Source organism: Sminthopsis crassicaudata, chromosome 6 (genome assembly GCF_048593235.1).
Source record: "Sminthopsis crassicaudata isolate SCR6 chromosome 6, ASM4859323v1, whole genome shotgun sequence".
Lineage (NCBI taxonomy): Eukaryota > Metazoa > Chordata > Mammalia > Dasyuromorphia > Dasyuridae > Sminthopsis > Sminthopsis crassicaudata.
In genome coordinates this window covers 243,873,533-243,892,139 of record NC_133622.1, presented here as the reverse complement: position 1 = coordinate 243,892,139, position 18,607 = coordinate 243,873,533, and the positions used below count along the sequence as shown (strand labels likewise).

Below are 18,607 nucleotides of genomic sequence, written 5' to 3'. Positions count from 1 at the left end.
TAATTTGCCTATTGTATGAGAAATGATAAGACTGCAATTTAATGAAACTCAATGACTTTCCAGTGGGTCTGTGATGTCATCAGTTCGAAAAATTTCCTTCAATGAAACGATCTAATCCCATCCATGCTTGCCTCTGTTCTCCCTAAAGTTTGCTTCCTTAAAGGAAGCTCAGAATAGGTTAGTTTGTTTTCGAGTCTAGACCCTTGGTGATCCCATTTGGGGTTTTCTTGGTAAAAAGAGTCCTTTGCCATTTTCTTTTTCAATTTACTTTGTCGATGAAGAATCTGAGGGGTACAGTCAATGTATTAGAGGATTTCTCAATTTCTCCTGCCATTTCCAGATACCGATGAAGTACTCATTCTGGCTGTTGAGCTTCACCCTTACTTTTTACACATGAACCGAACACCCTTTCTTCATGGCTTCCTTGATAGATTTTGGGGTAGTAGCCAGCCCACACCTGTCACATTCCTTTTTGTCGATCTTTGACCTAAAAATAATAATCATCTTTAATTCCTCATGGACAGTGGTGTTACTTATCCATTTTTTGCAGCCACAATATTAGTATTGAAAAGATGTGCCTTTACTTTGGGGAAGCTTGGAGTCAGTAAAAGAGGTATATAATTCCTGAAATTCAGACCATTTTCATTCTTTTAACTCTGAGACTAGTTCATTATCCATCCGTTACTCTGTCCCAGACAGAGACGGGCAGTTGGCCAACACTGGAGGTTGTCCAACCAAATGCATGTTGAAATCTAGACAAAAAAAGTCATTGTTTTTAATTTTTTACAAAACTAATAATGATTCCAATTGCTTCAGAAGTCTCTTCTTCTAGCTCTCTACCCATTATACCACTGAACTGAATTAAGCCTTGGTAATCACAAATTCACCTGGCTGTTGTTAATTGCATTCCATAATCCCACCACATATATTGTTTTTGGGGTTTTTTTTTCCTTTTAACAAACCACCACTAGTTTTTTTTTTTGTTTGTTTGTTTGTTTGTTTTGTTTTGTTTTGTTTTGTTTTGTTTTGTTTTGTTTTGTTTTGTCTTTATTTTATTTTAAATCTTATTCCTTATTTGTAAAAGAAACTATTTAAACAAATAGAGCAAAACCACTCAATTATACACATGACATAACCAGATCATCCTGTTATACAATTGTCAGTTATTATGGAAAATAAAATAAAGAAAATAGGAATACTAATGCTGCCTTTAGGCTCAATTCTTACAGAAGCAATTTTGTTTGATATTAAGCTAGTATTCAAGTCTAGCTTGGAAAAAAATGTCCAAAATGGCATTGTTTCTCATGCTTTCCAACGTGACTCTGCCACAGGATGATTTCAGGTAACATTTTAAAGAATCTTGAATATGGAAAAGAGAAGTTAAAATAACATCTGGGTTAATATTCAAGGAGGGAAGAAAATAAGCACTTTCATAGTACCTATGAAGTGCTCAGCTATGGACTTCCCAAACATTATCTCATTTTATCCTCATAAGAATCCTGGGAGGTTGATGCTGTTATTAGTCTCCATTTTACATTTGGGGAAACTGAGACAAATAGAGATTAAGTGATACATCCAGGATCATATAGCTACTATGTATCTTAAACTGGATTTGAAGATAATTCTTCCTGACTCCAGGCCCAGAACTCCATTTACCACTTAGATGCCTCTAAAGAACATACACTATGTGAAGGGTGTGGATTTGTATATATATCATATATTATGTCATATTGAAGATGTATATAATAGTAAATATATATATAGGTATGTGTACATATTTATTTATTTGAGTAATCTGAACAATGATAATTTCTACCCCAATCTTCTTGGACTTTCAAAGAATCAATGTAGGTCTTCCTGGAGAATCTAAATTAAATAAGAGAGGGTGTATCCCTTTTCATGGAGGAAGACTTTCCCTTGGGTGGAGAAGATATTTATCTTATGCAGAACAAGAGTTATATTTCATTGCTTAGCTTGGTCATCTTTAGTCCATTTCCTCAAGAAAGACCATTAGACTTTGTACTATCCAGTTTTCTAAAGAATTTAGAAAGTTTAGAGTTTCTAAATTGTATTTCTTAGAATTTCTAGTGAAATTAAAAATGGGGTATTTAGTATGCTTTTACATTTGTTATTTTATATCTTTCTCTTCATTCTGCTGCTTGAACACAGAACAATACCTTAATAAACATTTTTGCTTTCTTCTCGTCACTTCTAATCTCTTGACAAGCTTTGTTCTCCTTTTTTTGTGTGTATGTCAAACTCCTTTGGAAGTCTTTGGAATTCTATGGAATAGATTTTAAATGCATAAAATAAATAGAATTATAAAGGAAACTACTTGTACTGAAATTGTTGTTCAGTCACTTTTTTTTTTCTGTCCTGCCCAACTCTTCATGACCTGGTCTAGAGTTTTCTTGGCAAAGATATTGGAATAGTTTGCCATTTCCTTCCAGCTGAGTAAACTGAGTCAAACAGGGTTAAGTGACTTGCCCAGGGTCACACAAGTAGATAAGTGTCTGAGGCTGAATTTGAACTCAGGAAGATGAGTTTTCCCGACTTCTGGCTCAGCATTCAAACCCCTATGCCACCTATTGGTCGTAGATTGGCACATAATTATTAAACTATTTTAAAACAAACTCACTGACCCTAGGTTAAGAATTCCTGTTTTAGAAAGGTACTTAAAAGAGTCGTGTAGTTAATACAAGTTAAAGGAGGGACATCTTGAATCCAGGTCTTCTTAGTTCTAAAGACAGCTCTTAATCTACTTAACTACAGGCTCCTCCTCTTCCTCGTTGTTGTTAGAATTTAGTTTAAATTCTTCCTCTTCCGGGATACTTTCCCAGTCAAATGATCAGAACTTTTTTTTTTTTTTTTTTTGGTTTTATTACTACTAGCAAGTCATTCTTCCTGTTATTTTTACCTTCCCCCACCTGAAAATTCTTCAGCATTTACATGTGGGAGGAGAAAAAATGAAACCACCTACAAGCAATTTTCTCTGTACATTGATGTCAGTGTTTCATTTCATTTTCAGAATGTAATCTCCTCCTCAAGGGCAGGGTCTGTCTTTGGTGCTGACTTCTACATGTATAACACTCTATTTAGTGAAATGAATTGGAGGGCACTTAGTGAGAAATCTTCTGATCCAACGATTCCAGGGCTGGCTGAGATAGGTTCCATGATGAACCAGGTGTCATCGTTCCCCTGGACCAGATACACACTAATCATTGATCCAACAAGCTTTATTAAACTCATCCTACGTTCCAGACATGGTGAATTCAAAGGCAAAAATGAAGATGATCTGCCCTTCAAGAGCTTACATTCTATTTGGGGGAAGGGAAGGATTTAGAATGTAAACAGGTAAATGTAAATTTAACAATTTGAGAAGAAATGAGAGGGAGAGAGAGAGAGAGAGAGAGAGAGAGAGAGAGAGAGAGAGAGAGAGAGAGAGAGAGAGAGAGAGAGAGAGAGAGAGAGAGAGAGAGAGAGAGAGAGAGAGAGAGAGAGAGAGAGAGAGAGAGAGAAAAGAGAGAGACAGAGACAGAGAGAAGAGAGAGAGAGAGAAAAGAGAGAGACAGAGACAGAGAGAAGAGAGAGAGAGAAAGAAGAGAGAGAGAGAGAAAGAAAAGAGAGACAGACAGAAGAGAGAGAGAGAAAGAAGAGAGAGAGAGAGAGAGAGAGAGAGAGAGAGAGAGAGAGAGAGAGAGAGAGAGAGAGAGAGAGAGAGAGAGAGAGAGAGAGAGAGAGAGAAGAGAGAGTTATCAGGCTGGTTTTAGATTACATCATATAAGTTGATTATGTTAACTATCTCACTTTACTTACAGGAATAATTAGAGGGTGATAAATAGTTTCCATGAAGAATGTGCCCCCTGAGCTGAGCCTGAAGAGAGCTAGGGAAATCCAGGAGGGAAAGTGAGGAAGAAGCAGATTCCAGGCCTGGGGAGCAGTTTGTGCAAAGGCCTGTTGCAAAGAGATGAAATGCTGTTTTGAGAACTATTTTGACTTGAAAATACAACATGTGAAGAGAAGTAATATATCTTTGTATTAAGATCTCTAGGTATATATATCTGAGCTAAGTGTTGTCCATACATACATATAGAGAGTAGTGTGTGTGTATGTGTAGAAACAGAAAGACAGAGAGAGACAGAGAGAGACAGAGACAGAGAGAGAGAGAGAGAGAGAGAGAGAGAGAGAGAGAGAGAGACAGAGACAGAGAGAGAGAGAGAGAGAGAGAGAGAAGAGACAGAGAGAGAGAAGAGACAGAGAGAGACAGAGACAGAGAGACAGAGACAGAGAGACAGAGAGAGACAGAGAGAGACAGAGAGAGAGAGAGAGAGAGAGAGAGAGACAGACAGACAGAGACACAGAGAGACACAGAGAGACAGAGACACAGAGAGAGAGTTATCAGGCTGCTTTGAGATTACATCATATGTCTTACTTTATTTTCATAAATAGAACCTTCAGCTTTGCAAAATGCTTTCAATACGTTCCCCCGCGTGATTCACATCGCAAACTCGATGGAGGTTAAGTCTAGGGGTTGAGAAGGCGTCGGGGCGATGGGGGTAAGAGTCAGCGGCTGCCGCGGATCCGAGACCTCCCGCCCCCGGGCGGACCATAAGTGAGAAGAGTTGGCGAGTTGATCGCTTTTTGGTGTCGCTCTGGCTGGGGGCTCCCTGGGAAGGGGCTCCCTGGGAAGGGGCGCGCGGGGGGGTGGGAGCGAGCCGGGGGCTCCCTGGGCCGTCCCCAGCCCGGGAGTCCGCCCTTCTCCGGCCTGCGTCAGGACCGCGGTCAGGACCGAGACGTGGGAATGGATCACGCTCCGGCTCTCCTCCCTCCCTCCCTCCGTGGCACCTTTCTCTCTCCTTCTCTCTTCTGCCTTCCCCGGTCACCCCGTGTGGTTCGGAGGCGTCCCCGTCGGCCGCGCGCTCCGCCCGGCTCCCTGCTCGCCATGGCGCCGGCAGTCGTGCTCCTGCCCCCTCGCCACCCTGCTGCACTCCCGCATCGGCCCCCCAGTTTCTGCCCCCTCCCTGCCTCCCTCCCGGCCCGCCCCCTGTGTCTCCCAGCCCCGCTCTGACGTGGGAGGGGGGGGGGCCGGGGGCTGGATGACTCACAGTGTTATGAGGCAGCTCCACAACATCCAGCCACATTCACCCCCAGACAGAGCCCGAGCAGGAGAGACCCCCGCCCCCACCCCGGGTCCCCGGCGCTCCATCGGGCCCCGGCCGCGCGCCCCGGGCCCGGGCCCTTTGGGACCCGCATCCCCTTCCCGATCGAAGGCGGACGCACAAATAAAGGAAGAGCGGAGCGTGAGAGACACACACTCGGAGATCTCGGGCGCAGACCTCAAGGTGAGGGGGCAGCTCCCACCCGATTGTTTTCCTTTTCCAATCTCCTCGCTCTGCGGCGCTTTGATCCTCCTGGCAAATGCATTATTCATCCGGCCGTCCTTTGTCCTCTCTCGCTCCCTGCCCGCTCCCTCCCGCGCCCCTCGCTCTCCTCCGCGGCGCCCCTCGCCTGCCTGGGGGCATCTCGCCAGCTCCGTCCGGCTCCGCAGCTCCCCGGGCTGTCTGGTCCCCGACCCCCCCCCCCAACTTTCGCTGCGGGGGCGATCGGTGCTGCTTATGGTTTGGCGGAAGAGATCGCGGCCACTTGGGGGGGGACCCTCCAGATCCCGGCCTCCCCCCCCCCGGTGGACAGCACTCCAAGTTATCGTTGGGGTGCGGGGGGAGTGAATGGTCTCAAGCTCCCGAAATCACCCGGGGGGGGGGCTGAGATCTCGGGGCTGACGAGAAGCTCTCTGATGCGCTCTCCTCCCCCCCCCCAGCTTTTTTTTTTTTTTTTCCCCCAAAGAGGCACGGGATTAGCATCTGGTCCTAGAGCGCTCCTGGGAGGCTATCGGGGCGGCTGGATCCCCCCCTGCTCCCCTCCCTCCCTTCCTCCCCACCTCCTCCAAGGCCAGCCCCGTCTCCTAGGAGGGCAGAAAATCCTTGGCTCGCTCTCTTGTTGTTGTTGTTTCCAACCTGCTTCCTTGCTGTTATTTGAGAGGGGGAAGAATAGATGCAGTCTCCCCATCCCTATTCTTGTCACTTTTTCCATTATCCTCTGATGCTCGGGGCTGTCTCCACCTTCCTGGGGGCGGGGGCTAGCCTGGAACTGGCTGGAGGAGAAGGTCTGGGCGCTCCACAGGGCTGCCAGCTTTCTCCGAGCAGAACAGCGGCTAATCGAGAGAGCCCGGCTTAAGGGCAGCAAGGAGAGCCCAATACAAGGGGCCGAAGGCTAAGCTGCCGGCGCTCTGCTGGACCACAATGTCACCCTGAACGCAGCGGCAGCTTTTCCTACCTGGATCATATGTAGTGAGGGAAGAAGTCGGGCTCAGTGAGCCGGGAGGCAAGGCTGGCTCCTGCAGAGGACGAGAAAGCTTCCGGAGGCTGTTTGGGGTGCAGAAGTGGGAGGCACGCTCCTGAGAGAAGGGCGAGCTCCATTCTGCTCCGGCTGGGTCTGAAGCTTGGAGCATTTCTCTGCATCAAACCTGTATCCCTCCGATCGATGTCCACCTGCACTGGCCCTCCGCAGGCCCTTTGGACGAGCCCAGAAGAGCGAGGAGCCGAGGCCAAAATCTGCCAATGCCCAGACCAGCCAACAGCAGACGTTCCCGATTTCCTGCTCTTCACCCATGTGGAGTTGGAGTTTCACTGGAAACCAGTGTGTCTCTCCAAAACCATTCCCCAGAAGCCTTCTTGATCCCAGTCATGTAGCTCTTCCCTTGCCTTTAAGGCCATTTTGGCTCGTTCCTGTTTCAGTCCCTCAGTAGAGCTGTCCTTTTGTGGGTACTCCATCCACCCAGGGGGGGCTGAGCCCCCTCTGGTCTTTAAGAGTTTCTGTGGCCAAAGAAGCTGTATCCTGTGATTAAGTTGGTCATGTGCTTCTGGAACATCAGCATAACCAGGAGCCAACAAGTCTCTCACCTGGGCCATTCGGATCTGGGAGCACTTGCCAAAGCTCGTGCTCGGAGACATAGCCTGCCCCGACACCCTCCAGACCCAGATGGACCATGGGATATGGAAGGAAGCTTTTGGATAGAAGTGGTCTAACTACAAACTTAAAAAAAAAAAAGAGAGACCCTCTCCTTTGTCTGAAACTTCAATGAGCCTCCCGAACAAGCCTTCCTAGGACAAGAGGCTTGTAGCCATCGCCCTGTTATGGGGGCTTTATTGAGTCTTCCCAGTTTTCTGCGCACATGCTCCCACGAGTGAGGGATGGGTGTGGGTGAGGGATTGTGGGGGCAGAGCAGGGAGGAGAGGCTCCCGGTTCTGGGTGCCTGATGAACATTAGTCACTCAAGACAAAAAGAAGGAGTAATTTTGATCCAAATGCTCCTGAAATCAATCACAGGCTTAGAGTGTAGCTCCTTGGCTAAGAGTGCTGTGCTAGGCTGGAATGGGCGGCCATCAAGGGGGCCGCTCGCTGTGCTGCATCCCCAGAGGTGAGCCTTGCAACGGGGGAGCTGGGAAGCTGCGAAGTTCTCCCTCCTAGTGGTGAAAGGAGGACTCCACAATCTGAAACAGTGGGAAAGAAGGAAAGCTCTGAGTGTGTGTTTGCAGCTCGGTGCCGCTCCCCCCCCAGAACACATCCTATCTTCTCCAAGTCTTGGCACACCTTCCCAGCCTCACGTGGAACTGGTGGTGTTGTGGGGAATGTTGTGAATTGCAAATGGGAGGAGGGGGGGAGCCAAGGAAAGAAACGGAAGCACCCCAACTTTCAAAGGCTCAAGTGTGCAACTGGATGCAGCAATAAGTACGAGCGGCACAGATGAATGGACGGCCAAGAAAACACTGGCAGATGACGGGGCTCCTGAGCATCCTTCATCTTATTAGAGAGCTTTCAGGGAAAGATGATGGAGGCTGCTGCTACCCTCCCCATCCCCGCCCCAAATACTGCCTCCCTGACTCATGCCAGCAGGCTGGAACTGCTGCTGAGCTCACCAGAGCAGAATTAGAATCAAGGGGACGGGGAAAAACAAAACAAAACAAACTCCTAGAAAAGGGCTAGTCTTTGGTATCAGGAGACAGCATGAGAGGCTGAAGGGTAACCAGGAAACCAGACACCCCCAGTCTTCCACTGCCTCAGTGCTCTCCTCATGCACCCCTTCCCCTCTTCCCAGGTGACCTTCATTTCTACCTGGTTCTCGTCTGGGGGGGCCCTGGTCGGGCAGCCCCCCCACATTTCTCCTGTCCTGAAACACGGCTCTAGCCAACCTGCTTCGCTGCTTCACCTGCGATCGTCTGTGTGGGGGCTGCACTGCGCCAGCCCCCCCAGCCCGGCAGGGCATTGCCCTCCAGCCCGTCATGCCCAGCTGCGAGCCCGGCCCGGGCCCTGCCTGCCTCCCCACCAAGACCTTCCGCAGTTACCTGCCCCGCTGTCATCGCACATACAGCTGTGTTCACTGCCGGGCACACCTGGCCAAGCACGATGAGCTCATCTCCAAGGTACGCCCAGAAGGACCCACATTTCTCCCCTTCCTTCCGAATGGTGAGGGACTTTTTCCCCAGCCAGGACTCCCCCTATACGAACATCACCGGGAGTGAGCCTACCAGTCCCGATCAGAAAGTTCTCCCTCGTTTGTGGCATTGAGGGGGAACAGATGGTGGGACCGCGGGGTCCCTGGTGGTCACTCTCTATCCTGTGTCTCCACAGTCCTTCCAGGGGAGCCATGGCCGGGCCTACCTGTTTAACTCTGTGTGAGTCTCCCTCTTTCCTTATTTTTTCCCCCTGTGGAACAAGGGGCTTCAGGGTCAAGTTCCCCCCTAGCAATCAGAGGGAAGCAAACAGGTATTGCAACTCCCTTACCCAGCCGGTGGGACAAAGGTCCCTCTTTGCACCCTGTTAGCAGAGGAGCCTGGCCCGTGATCCTCCCAGGAATAAGTCCCTGGGGAGGGCTAAGATGCCGATAGCACATCATTGGAGAAAGCAATCCCCAGGGATCAACCAAAAAGGGGGTGGCTCTGAAATGATGGGTTTCTCCAGATTTCTGGGGTTAGATCCTTCTGGGGAGGATCCCTTTGGGTTGGTCAGGGGGGCTGACCTGAGTAACAAACACCCCTCCCCTGCCTGGCTTTGCTGGCTGTTTCCCGAGACAGGGTCAACGTGGGTTGTGGGCCAGCTGAACAGCGCCTCCTGCTCACTGGCCTCCACTCTGTGGCTGACATCTTCTGTGAGAGCTGCAAAACCACCTTGGGCTGGAAATATGTGAGTATTCTGGGACACCTGCTCCCTGAGGTGAGCCATCCATCCCATGTCCACTTCTAAGGCCCCCACCGCCCTCCGAGCCGGGGGCTGTTCTCTGAGGCTCCGATCCGCCATTGGGCCAAAGGTGCTGGGAAGGGGTGATAGGGCATCAATGGGACGTGGAAGGCACGCTAGACGACCTTCCACCCATTGCTTCCCACTCCACCAGGAGCAAGCCTTTGAGACAAGCCAGAAGTACAAGGAGGGAAAATACATCATTGAAATGTCGCACATGGTGAAGGACAACGGCTGGGACTGAGGGGCTCAGGCAGGATGCCCCATCCGCATGCCCCACACCCCGCCCCCATACCTCGCCCCCCGCCTCGACATGCTGTCCACCCTAGCACCAGTACTGTCCCACCCCGGCCCCCTGGGGAAAACCCAGCTCCGTCTAGCCCCTCCACCCCACCACATCCCCATGGAGGTCCCCTTTGGAAAAGGGGTCTGGGCTGGTCTGGGCTATCCTGGGGGGATGCTCAAGGGACAGGGATAACGGATGGCAACAGGGGTAGAAAAAGTCGGGGCGACGGCTCTGGCTCCAGAGTCCCAGAATTCAGACCCTTCTGCCGCTGGGGTGTTTTGAAGCGGGGAACCGGCAGGGCCGAGCCCCTCCTTCCAGTAGGTGGGGGTTCAGATATGACTGGGGCCAAGAACTGCCGCTGAGGCAGGCGGGGCCTGGCCTGGCACAGGCCGTAGGCCGCAGGGAGTAGCCAGAGATGGCCTCCGTGGTTGGAGCGAGACGTCCCCCGGCTCTGGGAGAGCGGCTCAGAACGTGCCCGAAGCAGAAAGGCCTCCCAGGGGGGCAGAGAGACCTCAGCCCCAAGTCCCCGGAAGAGATGAAGGCTCACTGGGATGTCCATTTCACTCGGCACCTGTCAGAGGCACTTTTGCATATATAACCTTCGCCATTGGGATGGGGGAGCTGCCCCCGTGACTTCCCTCCCCAGCTGGCTCGGTCCCCAGGGGGCCAGTGCTTCCTGGGACTCAGACAACTGGGGCTCAGGTGGGAAATCAGTGCCACAGGCGGGACTTTCCTGTGGCGGCCACCAGCGCACGAAACTTTTGTATGAAAAAGTGTTTGAGTTTATTTTTAATAAAAATGGGGAAAAAAACCCAGCTAAGTGCAAAGATTTGCCCTGTCTTTCACCCAAGCCCCCAAGTCAGAAGGAGCTTCTCATTTGAGGGGTTCTTGTCAACATTGACGCCCACCAGGGGGCAGCAGAGCTCCTTTGCTAGTAGGAGACCCATCTTCAGCCCAAAAGTTTTTAGGGGGAATTTTGCCCCCAAGGTGTTGTATACTTTGTGATCACCGGTCTGAGTCCCGGCATTCTGGGCTGGAGGTGACTTCCCGAATCCAGGTAAGCCTTCAAATCTGGGAACATGTGAGCGCAGCTCTGAGGTCCCTCTTGATTCCGGCTGATTCTCCGGATATTCATTTCGTTTTGTGCTTTAAGTTTTGTAAAAAGCACCTCGTTTTATCCTCAGGGCAACCTCCAGAGGTAAGTGCTGTTATCTGATTTTGAGAGCTAGTGAAATCCTATTTGAACTCAGGTCTTCCTTACTGAGAGTTCTCCCTATCCACTTTCACCACCTGGCTGCCTCTGACCACCTCACACACACTACTTTAGGTTTTTTAAAACGATTATTCAGTAAAGAGTCTACCCACAACCAGCAGAAATTGGGAGTAGCTCAAAATTGTAGTGTCACTGGGTCTCAGGAGAGACAGAGAGAGGAGAGGAAGAAAGAAAGAAAAAAAGGAAGGAAGGAAGGAAGGGAAGGAAGGGAAGAAAAGAGGAAGAAAAGAAAAAAGGGAAGGAAGGAAAAAAGGAAAGAAAAGAAAAAGAAAGGAAGGAAAGAAAAAAAGAAAAAGGAAGGAAGGTAAGAAAGAAAAAGAAAAGAGAAAGAAAGAAGGAAGGAAGGAAAGAGGAAGGAAGGGAAGAAAAGAAAGGAAAGGAAGAAAAGAAAAAAGGGAAGGAAGGAAAAAAGAAAGAAAAGAAAAAAGAAAGGAAGGAAAGAAAGAAAAAGATCCAGGACCACTTGGCTTCTGTTCTTCAGCCAATAAGCAATAATAAATGCCTCCTACGTGCCAGTCACTGTGCTCTAAGTGCTGGAGATTCCAAGAAAGGCAAAAAATAGTTCCCTGCTCTCATAGCTCAAAGTCTTCATCAGGTTACATTCTCCTAGAAATCAAATGAACCCAACCCAATCTTTTTTATTCAGGGCTTAAGGTTAAAGAACAGAAATGGAGGCCAGTGAGGGATGGCAAAGTTATAACAGACATAAGTCACATGAAGACAATGTCTCAGAGCCACATTGCTCCTGAAAGACCACCCGGTGGATGAGTGCAATGCTTGGGATGCCCAAGAGGGCTTTGAAAGACAATGGATACACGGAGAATGGAAGTTCTTGGGAAGGAAGGGGATGATAACAGGCACACTGAGCCTCTGGATCTACATGAAATCTCTAGTATCCTAGATTCTGTCTGCCCAAGCATAAGGGCCTTCCCTTAGTTTCTTCAACTGTAAAGCAAGATGAAGATGCTCTCAGAGGGTTCATTTGAGCTATATGCCATTATGTGAATTTCATCCTTGGCCACTAAGGTCCATGTGACCAGAGATGGCACCTATCCGTATCTGATCTAAAGCTCTCCTTGCAAACCATGTCCAAACTGCCATTTTTTTAACACTGCTAAGAAATCATGTGTGGTTCAGTGAATGAATTTTAATTCAAGTAATTTATACAGCACCTGCTACACACCATAGCCTATGGGCTTCTTCTGCCTGGTCCTGTTTTCATCATGGGAGATTTGATCAGGGCCTGGGCAATTCTGTGAACATCTAAAAGACCAAAACACTTTGTGGGGGGGTCCTCCCCACCTCTTACTACAACTAATCCATGCCTCGAGGGTTTCTGAATTGAAGGAATTACTCTTCATGTTTTCAAGGGCATTGATTGTGGGGTTAGAGAATCTGGGTTGAAATCTTGACTCTCATATTTTTCAATTTGATGGCCTTGATTTTTTCGTCTATAAAGTGTTTCCTACCTCCGAAGGTCTTCATTTGCAAAGGCTGCATGACCATTAATTGGGTATGCTGGGAAGCAAAGGGACTTGTCCAAATACAGGTAGGCAACGTGACTCTCAGGTGCCTTCCAATTCTGAACCCTTAAGAACAGATGATCTTTAAGGTCTCTCTATAATCTGAGATCCTATGTTTGGGGACAAGACTGCTTCCTTCTCTCTCTTCTTCCCTGAGCACCCAGCGAAGGAACAACTGGGGTGGACTGACAGGGGTGAGCAGCCACACTTCCTTCTGTGTTCCTCTCCCTGTCCCAAGCAAGGGGCTCCTTTTGAGCTATTGTTCTCCTCTATATCATCCAATCTTGTTCTGAATTTGCCAGAAAAGAAAATGGGCAGTCCATTTTCTCCCCCTCTTGATTTAAAAGTTCTGGGACAATTAGGGACCCTTGTATGGGAAGTGCCTTTACCACTACAGATTTTGACCTTCATTTAACCACACATGGTATAGCAACCTCTCACCTCCCCATCCCCAACAGTACACCCATAGGTCTGTTGTTTTTTGGCAGCCATATCACTTCTCCACACAGGGTAATTAATAGTGGGTGACTTAGGAACTGAGGTCAGGCTCAGGATAACACTTGGATCCATGCTAAATGGATGCAGATTCCAACACCAAAACCCAACTGCTGCAGGGACAAATCGAAGGCGGCCGGTGCAGGTTGGTACTGCCCAGCCAATGCCCTTTTTACATTGCACTGCTAGTGACAGGTGCAGACAGTAGCACAATGTGAAAAGAGCCCCGGCCGGGAGTGGGAAAGCTGTCTTGCTTCTGATGGATGTCTCCCCTCTTATTCTATGTCTTCATCTCTTCCATTTCATTCAATTTTCCTTCTTCTTTTCGTCTTCTCTGTTCCTTTTCTTCAATTTCACTTACCATCTTTTATCTCTATTTTCAAACTCATCAAGTCAATATTTCTCCTTTTTCTGCATCTCTTCCATCCCTATTCCCAGCCTAGAGAAGGCAGGCCTATTTTGGCCCAAAGCTAAGCTGATCATTCTTTTCAGTGGGTGGTGCTTTCGTCATTCAAGGTAAGGGATGCAGGTACAACTGAAGAAAGGCCCAGACACGGATGCTTACCTTCAGTTTGATCCCAAGTATGTGTTTCAGGGGAAGGATGGACAGTCTGAAAGCCCGTGTGAGTGTGAGTGGGTCTGTGTGAAAGGTGCTGGTGGTTGGTAATCAACTTTTCCTCTTTCCTAAATCTTAAAGTCACTCCTCTCTCCCAACTTTTCTGGTTGTAGTGAAGTTATAATGACCTTTCTCATCTTTGAACTCCACCCACTCCATCCCCAGATAGCAGAGCTCTCTCATTTCTAGACTTCAAAGAGATGGTAGCTGAGTGTGTGTGTGTGTGTGTCGGGGAGGGGGGGAGAGATAAGGGGTGGGTGGAGGGGGTAAGGGAGAGAAAGGGAGAGGGAACAGTGACCATGGGCCCACAGGGAACAGATACTTAGGTAGATTAGCTTCAAGTTGCTGCCATTGACCCCTTTCTATTTAAGAATTGCAAAACACCGTATGGGTACATGGTTGAGCAATGTGTGGAGGGTACATCTTTACTTACAGCAGAACCACGGGCAAATAACAGCAGCGAACAAAACTCATGAGCTTTGACTCTTGTCTGGGGGTCTCTGTCCCTGGGCCCCGAGAGCTTGTGAATAAGCACCACACTTCAAAAATGAACCTGGTACAAAGACTCCCTTCTCTGGGCTTTCTTTGTGCCCTTTGAAGACTTCATCTTCTCACCAATAAATGCCCTCAAGACTGGGGAAAGGCCCAGGGTAAAAGACAGCTGAGAGAATCCGAGGAGGACATCCAGTTGTGCAGAGGTGGACACCACCACCAGCCCGAGGGACAGACTGTTCCGGTGTGGGGCCAGAATCCCGGAAAATCCCTCCCTCCAGCTGTAAACAGGTTTAAGTCTCAAGGACAAGACCCTCGGAAGGCTGGGACAGAGATGAAAGGATAAGTCAGGAGTTGATCCCTGAGGTTTGGGGACCCCTCCACCATCTCTAAGGGGGGGATGGGACCTCCCACCCAAGCCTTCCGCAGCAGCAGCCCAAAGGACACCCCTCCCTTCTCCTATTTGCACACCAGGTTCCACCCCCAGCTTCAGCAGGGCAGTTTGTTCCATTGATCTTTAAACACAGGGGCCCCGTTGGCAGAGATAGTCCCGATGGAAGGAAGTGGAAGCTGGAGGCCTGGCTTGGGGTCAGTCACAGGGGTGGGTCCTGACCTCTGCCCCCAGGGCCAGACAAGCCAGTCAGGGCTAGCCACTGGGTCACACCGACGACAAGGGACAAAGGGGCAAAGAGAGAGCGGACTGCTCCTTAGTTAGGGAGCTAGTCCCTCCTCCCTCCCTCCACCGATCTGCCCAGGCAGGGTAAAGAGAGGGACCTGGGCTGGAGGGAAGCTAGGGAAAAAGGGAAGGGGGAGGGAATTCTAGCTTCCCCCTCCCCTCCCCCCTGGCTCTCTCCTCCATTCCATCCCCAAAGAGAAAAACCCTGGGACTCACCCAGCCTGGAATGGCCCCTCCCCCACCTTGGGCCCAGGAGCCGGTCGTTCCTCGAAGTTCTTCCCAAGACCACGGTGGAGAGATCTCGAAGGAAATGGGGGGGAGGGGAGGGAGCTGAATCCATCCCCTTCACACTCGGACAGGGCTGCTCTTGGTCTGGGAGCCCCAACCCCAATCCCGGCCCCAGCCCCAGAGCCGCAGGGGACGTGGGACCGAGCCCTTAGGATCTGAGAGAAAAGGGCAGGTGGAGGGTTAGCTGAGAGCAGCAGGGGCCGGGGGCTCACAAGAGGGGTGGGCTGCTCGAATTTCCCCTCCCACCCCTTCCCTGCAGCCATGGAGACCAAAGGAGGAGACCAGGAGGAACCTGAAAAGCCAAGTTATGTGAATGGGATAAGAGAGAAGAGGGCAGCTGGGAAGGGGGGAGGGGGAGAACTTTCTCCTGCCCCCACCGCCAGCACCCAACTGTGCCTCCCACACATCTCCCAGCCACAGACCACACACACACACACACACACACACACACACACACACACACAGACACACACACACACAAACTCCGGGCCCCTCAGCACAAATAGCAGGACCACAGCAGCCCGACACAACTCGGAGCCACACCTCAGGGACAGACAACACAAACACACAGAGTGCACTCACACTTAGCCTGCTCCAAGTCCCTGTGCAGCCCACCTCCTCCGGGGCTCCCAAACCACCCAGAACACCCTGCCCCCCACCCCTCCCACACACACGACCCCCCCACACACACTACGACCCGGTACTCGACCCCCTCCAGGTTTCCAGATCCCCTGCTCTTCTCGCCCCCTCCCCACCAACCACTTGGAAAATGACAGTTAAACAAACCCAGCACGCCATTCCTAGCGCTTTAGAATAGTTAATTGTTGTTTTGCTTGTTTGTGGAGAGGCAGATCAGGGGGAGAGGAGATGCCCACAAGTGAAGTAGGAAAAGGAGGGAGACAAAAAGGAGGGAAAGGAGGGAAGAAAGGGGGGGGGAGAGGAGAGAGACCAGAAGACCCCGAGCCTTTAAGAAGAGAAAATAAAAGGAGAAAATCTTTGGCTTTACCCTTCTAGGAGTTGAGGATATCTAGAGTTCTCTTCTTTATGGTCAATTTCCTGCTACTTGTCTCTGCTTCTGCTCTGCCTTCTCTTTTCTCCCCTTTCCTTCCCTTCTTTCCCTTTCCCTTTCCCTTCCCTTCTCTCGGCTTTCCTTCCCTTCTCTTCCCTTCCCTCCCTCTCTCTCTCGCGCCTTCCCTCTCTCCTGTGTCTATCCCCAGCTCCCCCTTTCCCACTCCCTCTCTCTCTCTCTCTCCTGCCTTTCCCACCTCCTCCTCCTCTTCCTCCCCCCTTCCTAAGTCTTGGCTGAGAGGAGATTGTGCAGCCTCCTTAGAAGAGCCGGCTGGAGGGGAGCTGCAGGCAGCCGGCCGGCTGGCCTTCGGTGCCCTCTCTTCTTTCCTTGCTCTTCTCATCCCCCTCTTCCCCCTTTTTCTCTTTCCACACTCCCTGCCGTCCATCTTGAATACTTGGGATTCTTGAATGGAGTGAGCAGGATCGCTCCCCCCGGCTCCCATTGGCTGAAGGTTAACCCTTTTGAAACGAGATCCTCTTTCTCATTGGCTGTCGGGTCCCCTCTTTCTCCCCTCCCCTCCCACCCCCCTCCCCTTCTCAATAGACCATGATGTCATGGCGCTCCCCGGGCACCCCCTCCCCTGGCCTCTCGCCCCTCCACCCCCTCCCTCCAGAATTCCCCACTCCCTGCGCTTCCTGTTACACTTCCCAAGAGGCTTCTGCAAGGCTGGTTGGAGCCGGAGGCAGATTGAATCCCACCCCCACCCCCACCTCTCCATGTGGCCCCAGGGTTGGGATAGGAGAAGCTTCAGTTCTCCCAGCTCTGGCTTTTCTCTCACGTCCAACCTTCTGCCCTTTCTCTAGCAAATAAATGCCTGAGATCTTCCTAGGATTCATCTTGGGCTCCGGGGCTACCCTTGGTCAGAGGAGATGACCACAGAGTTCAAGCCCCTTAAGCCAAAGTTTGGCCCCACTGGAGAGCCCCCGGAGCCCAGACTCCCTGGGACACACCCACCCCTGTGTCTGGCCCCCAAGCCCCTGGAGGAGTGGGGAGCAGCAGGCCGCACTCAGCTCTTGAAGCTCTGGGGCCTATTGACTAAAGGCTGGTTGTGGAAATGATTCTCCAGCTCCCTAAAGGGTAGGGTTTGAGCCAGCCGGGCCTGGAACTGTGGAGGAAAGAAGGAGGATCAGGATGGTTTCCTTACCTGGGATTCCACTCCCTCCTCTCTCCAGTTCAGATCTTTCTTTCTGGGGCTCAGAAGCTTGATCCGAAAGGACATGAAATCTCATCCAGCAAACAGAGCAGCTTGGGAGGGAATGGAGAGAGAAGAAAGCCTTCCTCTCCACTTCCAGAAATCCATGTGCTAACTTACTAAACAGGCCCCCAGACACCGAATGGCTCTACAAAATGAGTGAGGAAAGAGAGGCCAAAGGGATCTCTTTGTTCCAAACAAAAGCGTCGTGGACAAAAAGTAAGAAAATGGAACTCACGACTCTTTTTGTGTCTCTCTTTCTGGCTCAGCCTACTCCTCCCTCTTTCAACGAGGATTTTAAAATGAATTAAAAATGAGAGAAGAGTCTTTTCATTTCACCAACGGGGGAAAAACAATCCAGAAGCACAGCAAGGTGAAGTGGTTTACATGGGACAGCACAGTATGTGTCTGCACACGAATGCACTTTCATCTGTTGCCATAACTATGGATCTACAGTTCCATGAACAACACCCAGCTGATGATTGGCTGGTGGATGCACTCATTCAGTCCTTCTGTGGGTCCAGATCCTTGAATGATAATAAATTGAATGATAATAAAAGCTGGTGCCAGGAGATAGGTGATACTACTCAGGACTCTGCCCCGCTCAGACCCCCATATAGAACCTTGAGTTCACTTCTGGGTGCCAAATTAGAGGAAGGACATTCATAGGCTGGAGTTTGCCCAAAGGAGGAATACAAGGGTGATGGGGCTATTGGGAACAAAGTTCTAGATGGGTTGAAAGAACTGGAAGTGTTTAGGCTCTGGAAGAATAGGCTTGGGGAGGGATGGATCACTAATGCAAGCTGCCTTCAAGCATAAGAATTCCTGTGATCTGAAGGAAGGATTTTGTCAAGAAGCCTTGGAATGAGGAAAGGTGAGTAATAACCACCTTCAGGAATCCTAAGAGCTGCCACATGAGGGATCAGACTTGTTCTACTTGACCAGAGATGGCAGCAATGAGCGGAAACTGTCCAGACCTGGTGCTTAGCTTGTTATAATGAAAACTTTCCTACTTCCCAGAGCTGTCCCAGACCCAAATGGACTGCCCTGGAAGTAATGAGTTTCCTCTTACTCAAAGGGTTTAAGTGGAAAGAATTTCCTGTTCAGGTACAGGTTGGACCAGATGACTTCTGTGATCCCTTTTAGAGGGAGATCCATTCACTTCCACTAGAGATGTTACTAAAGAGTGTTTGGAAGACCCAGAAAGGGGATCAGTCTGTGTTGAATAGAGCATTCACATTGGGGAGGCTCAATCGGCCCAGGGGAGAACAGAGCCCAGTAGGTTTACAGAAAGGTGGGATCACTATCGCTTATTATCTGCCTCTGCTGGCCTAAGATTTCAAACAGGGGTGGATCAGGCATCCGGCAATCACAGGAGCTATAGTAGAAACACCAACAAACTAA

General features: G+C 50.0%; 1 protein-coding gene and 1 long non-coding RNA gene across 2 annotated transcripts; one reads left to right on the top strand and one right to left on the bottom strand.

Moving 5' to 3' along the window:
• Positions 1–4,820: 4,820 nt before the first annotated feature.
• Positions 4,821–10,406, top strand: YPEL4 (yippee like 4). Its single transcript, XM_074276349.1, has 5 exons — positions 4,821–5,342; positions 8,155–8,479; positions 8,688–8,731; positions 9,131–9,239; positions 9,448–10,406. Exons 2-5 carry the CDS (start codon positions 8,339–8,341, stop codon positions 9,535–9,537), a joined length of 384 nt encoding a protein of 127 aa, XP_074132450.1. The 5' UTR covers positions 4,821–5,342; positions 8,155–8,338; the 3' UTR covers positions 9,538–10,406.
• A 3,330-nt stretch (positions 10,407–13,736) lies between these two features.
• LOC141547783 (uncharacterized) lies at positions 13,737–15,645 on the bottom strand. Its single transcript, XR_012483622.1, has 2 exons — positions 14,871–15,645; positions 13,737–14,301 (listed from the first exon to the last, which is right to left on the bottom strand). It is a non-coding gene; the product is annotated as an uncharacterized LOC141547783 (long non-coding RNA).
• Between the last annotated feature and the right edge of the window lie 2,962 nt (positions 15,646–18,607).

Bases quoted from the DNA above. Each gene is read 5' to 3' on its own strand.
- YPEL4 (XM_074276349.1), top strand. From the start codon at position 8,339: ATGCCCAGCTGCGAGCCCGGCCCGGGCCCTGCCTGCCTCCCCACCAAG. The intron at 8,480-8,687 runs GTACGCCCAGAA...GTGTCTCCACAG, and splicing joins ACGATGAGCTCATCTCCAAG to TCCTTCCAGGGGAGCCATGG. The intron at 9,240-9,447 runs GTGAGTATTCTG...CCACTCCACCAG, and splicing joins CCACCTTGGGCTGGAAATAT to GAGCAAGCCTTTGAGACAAG.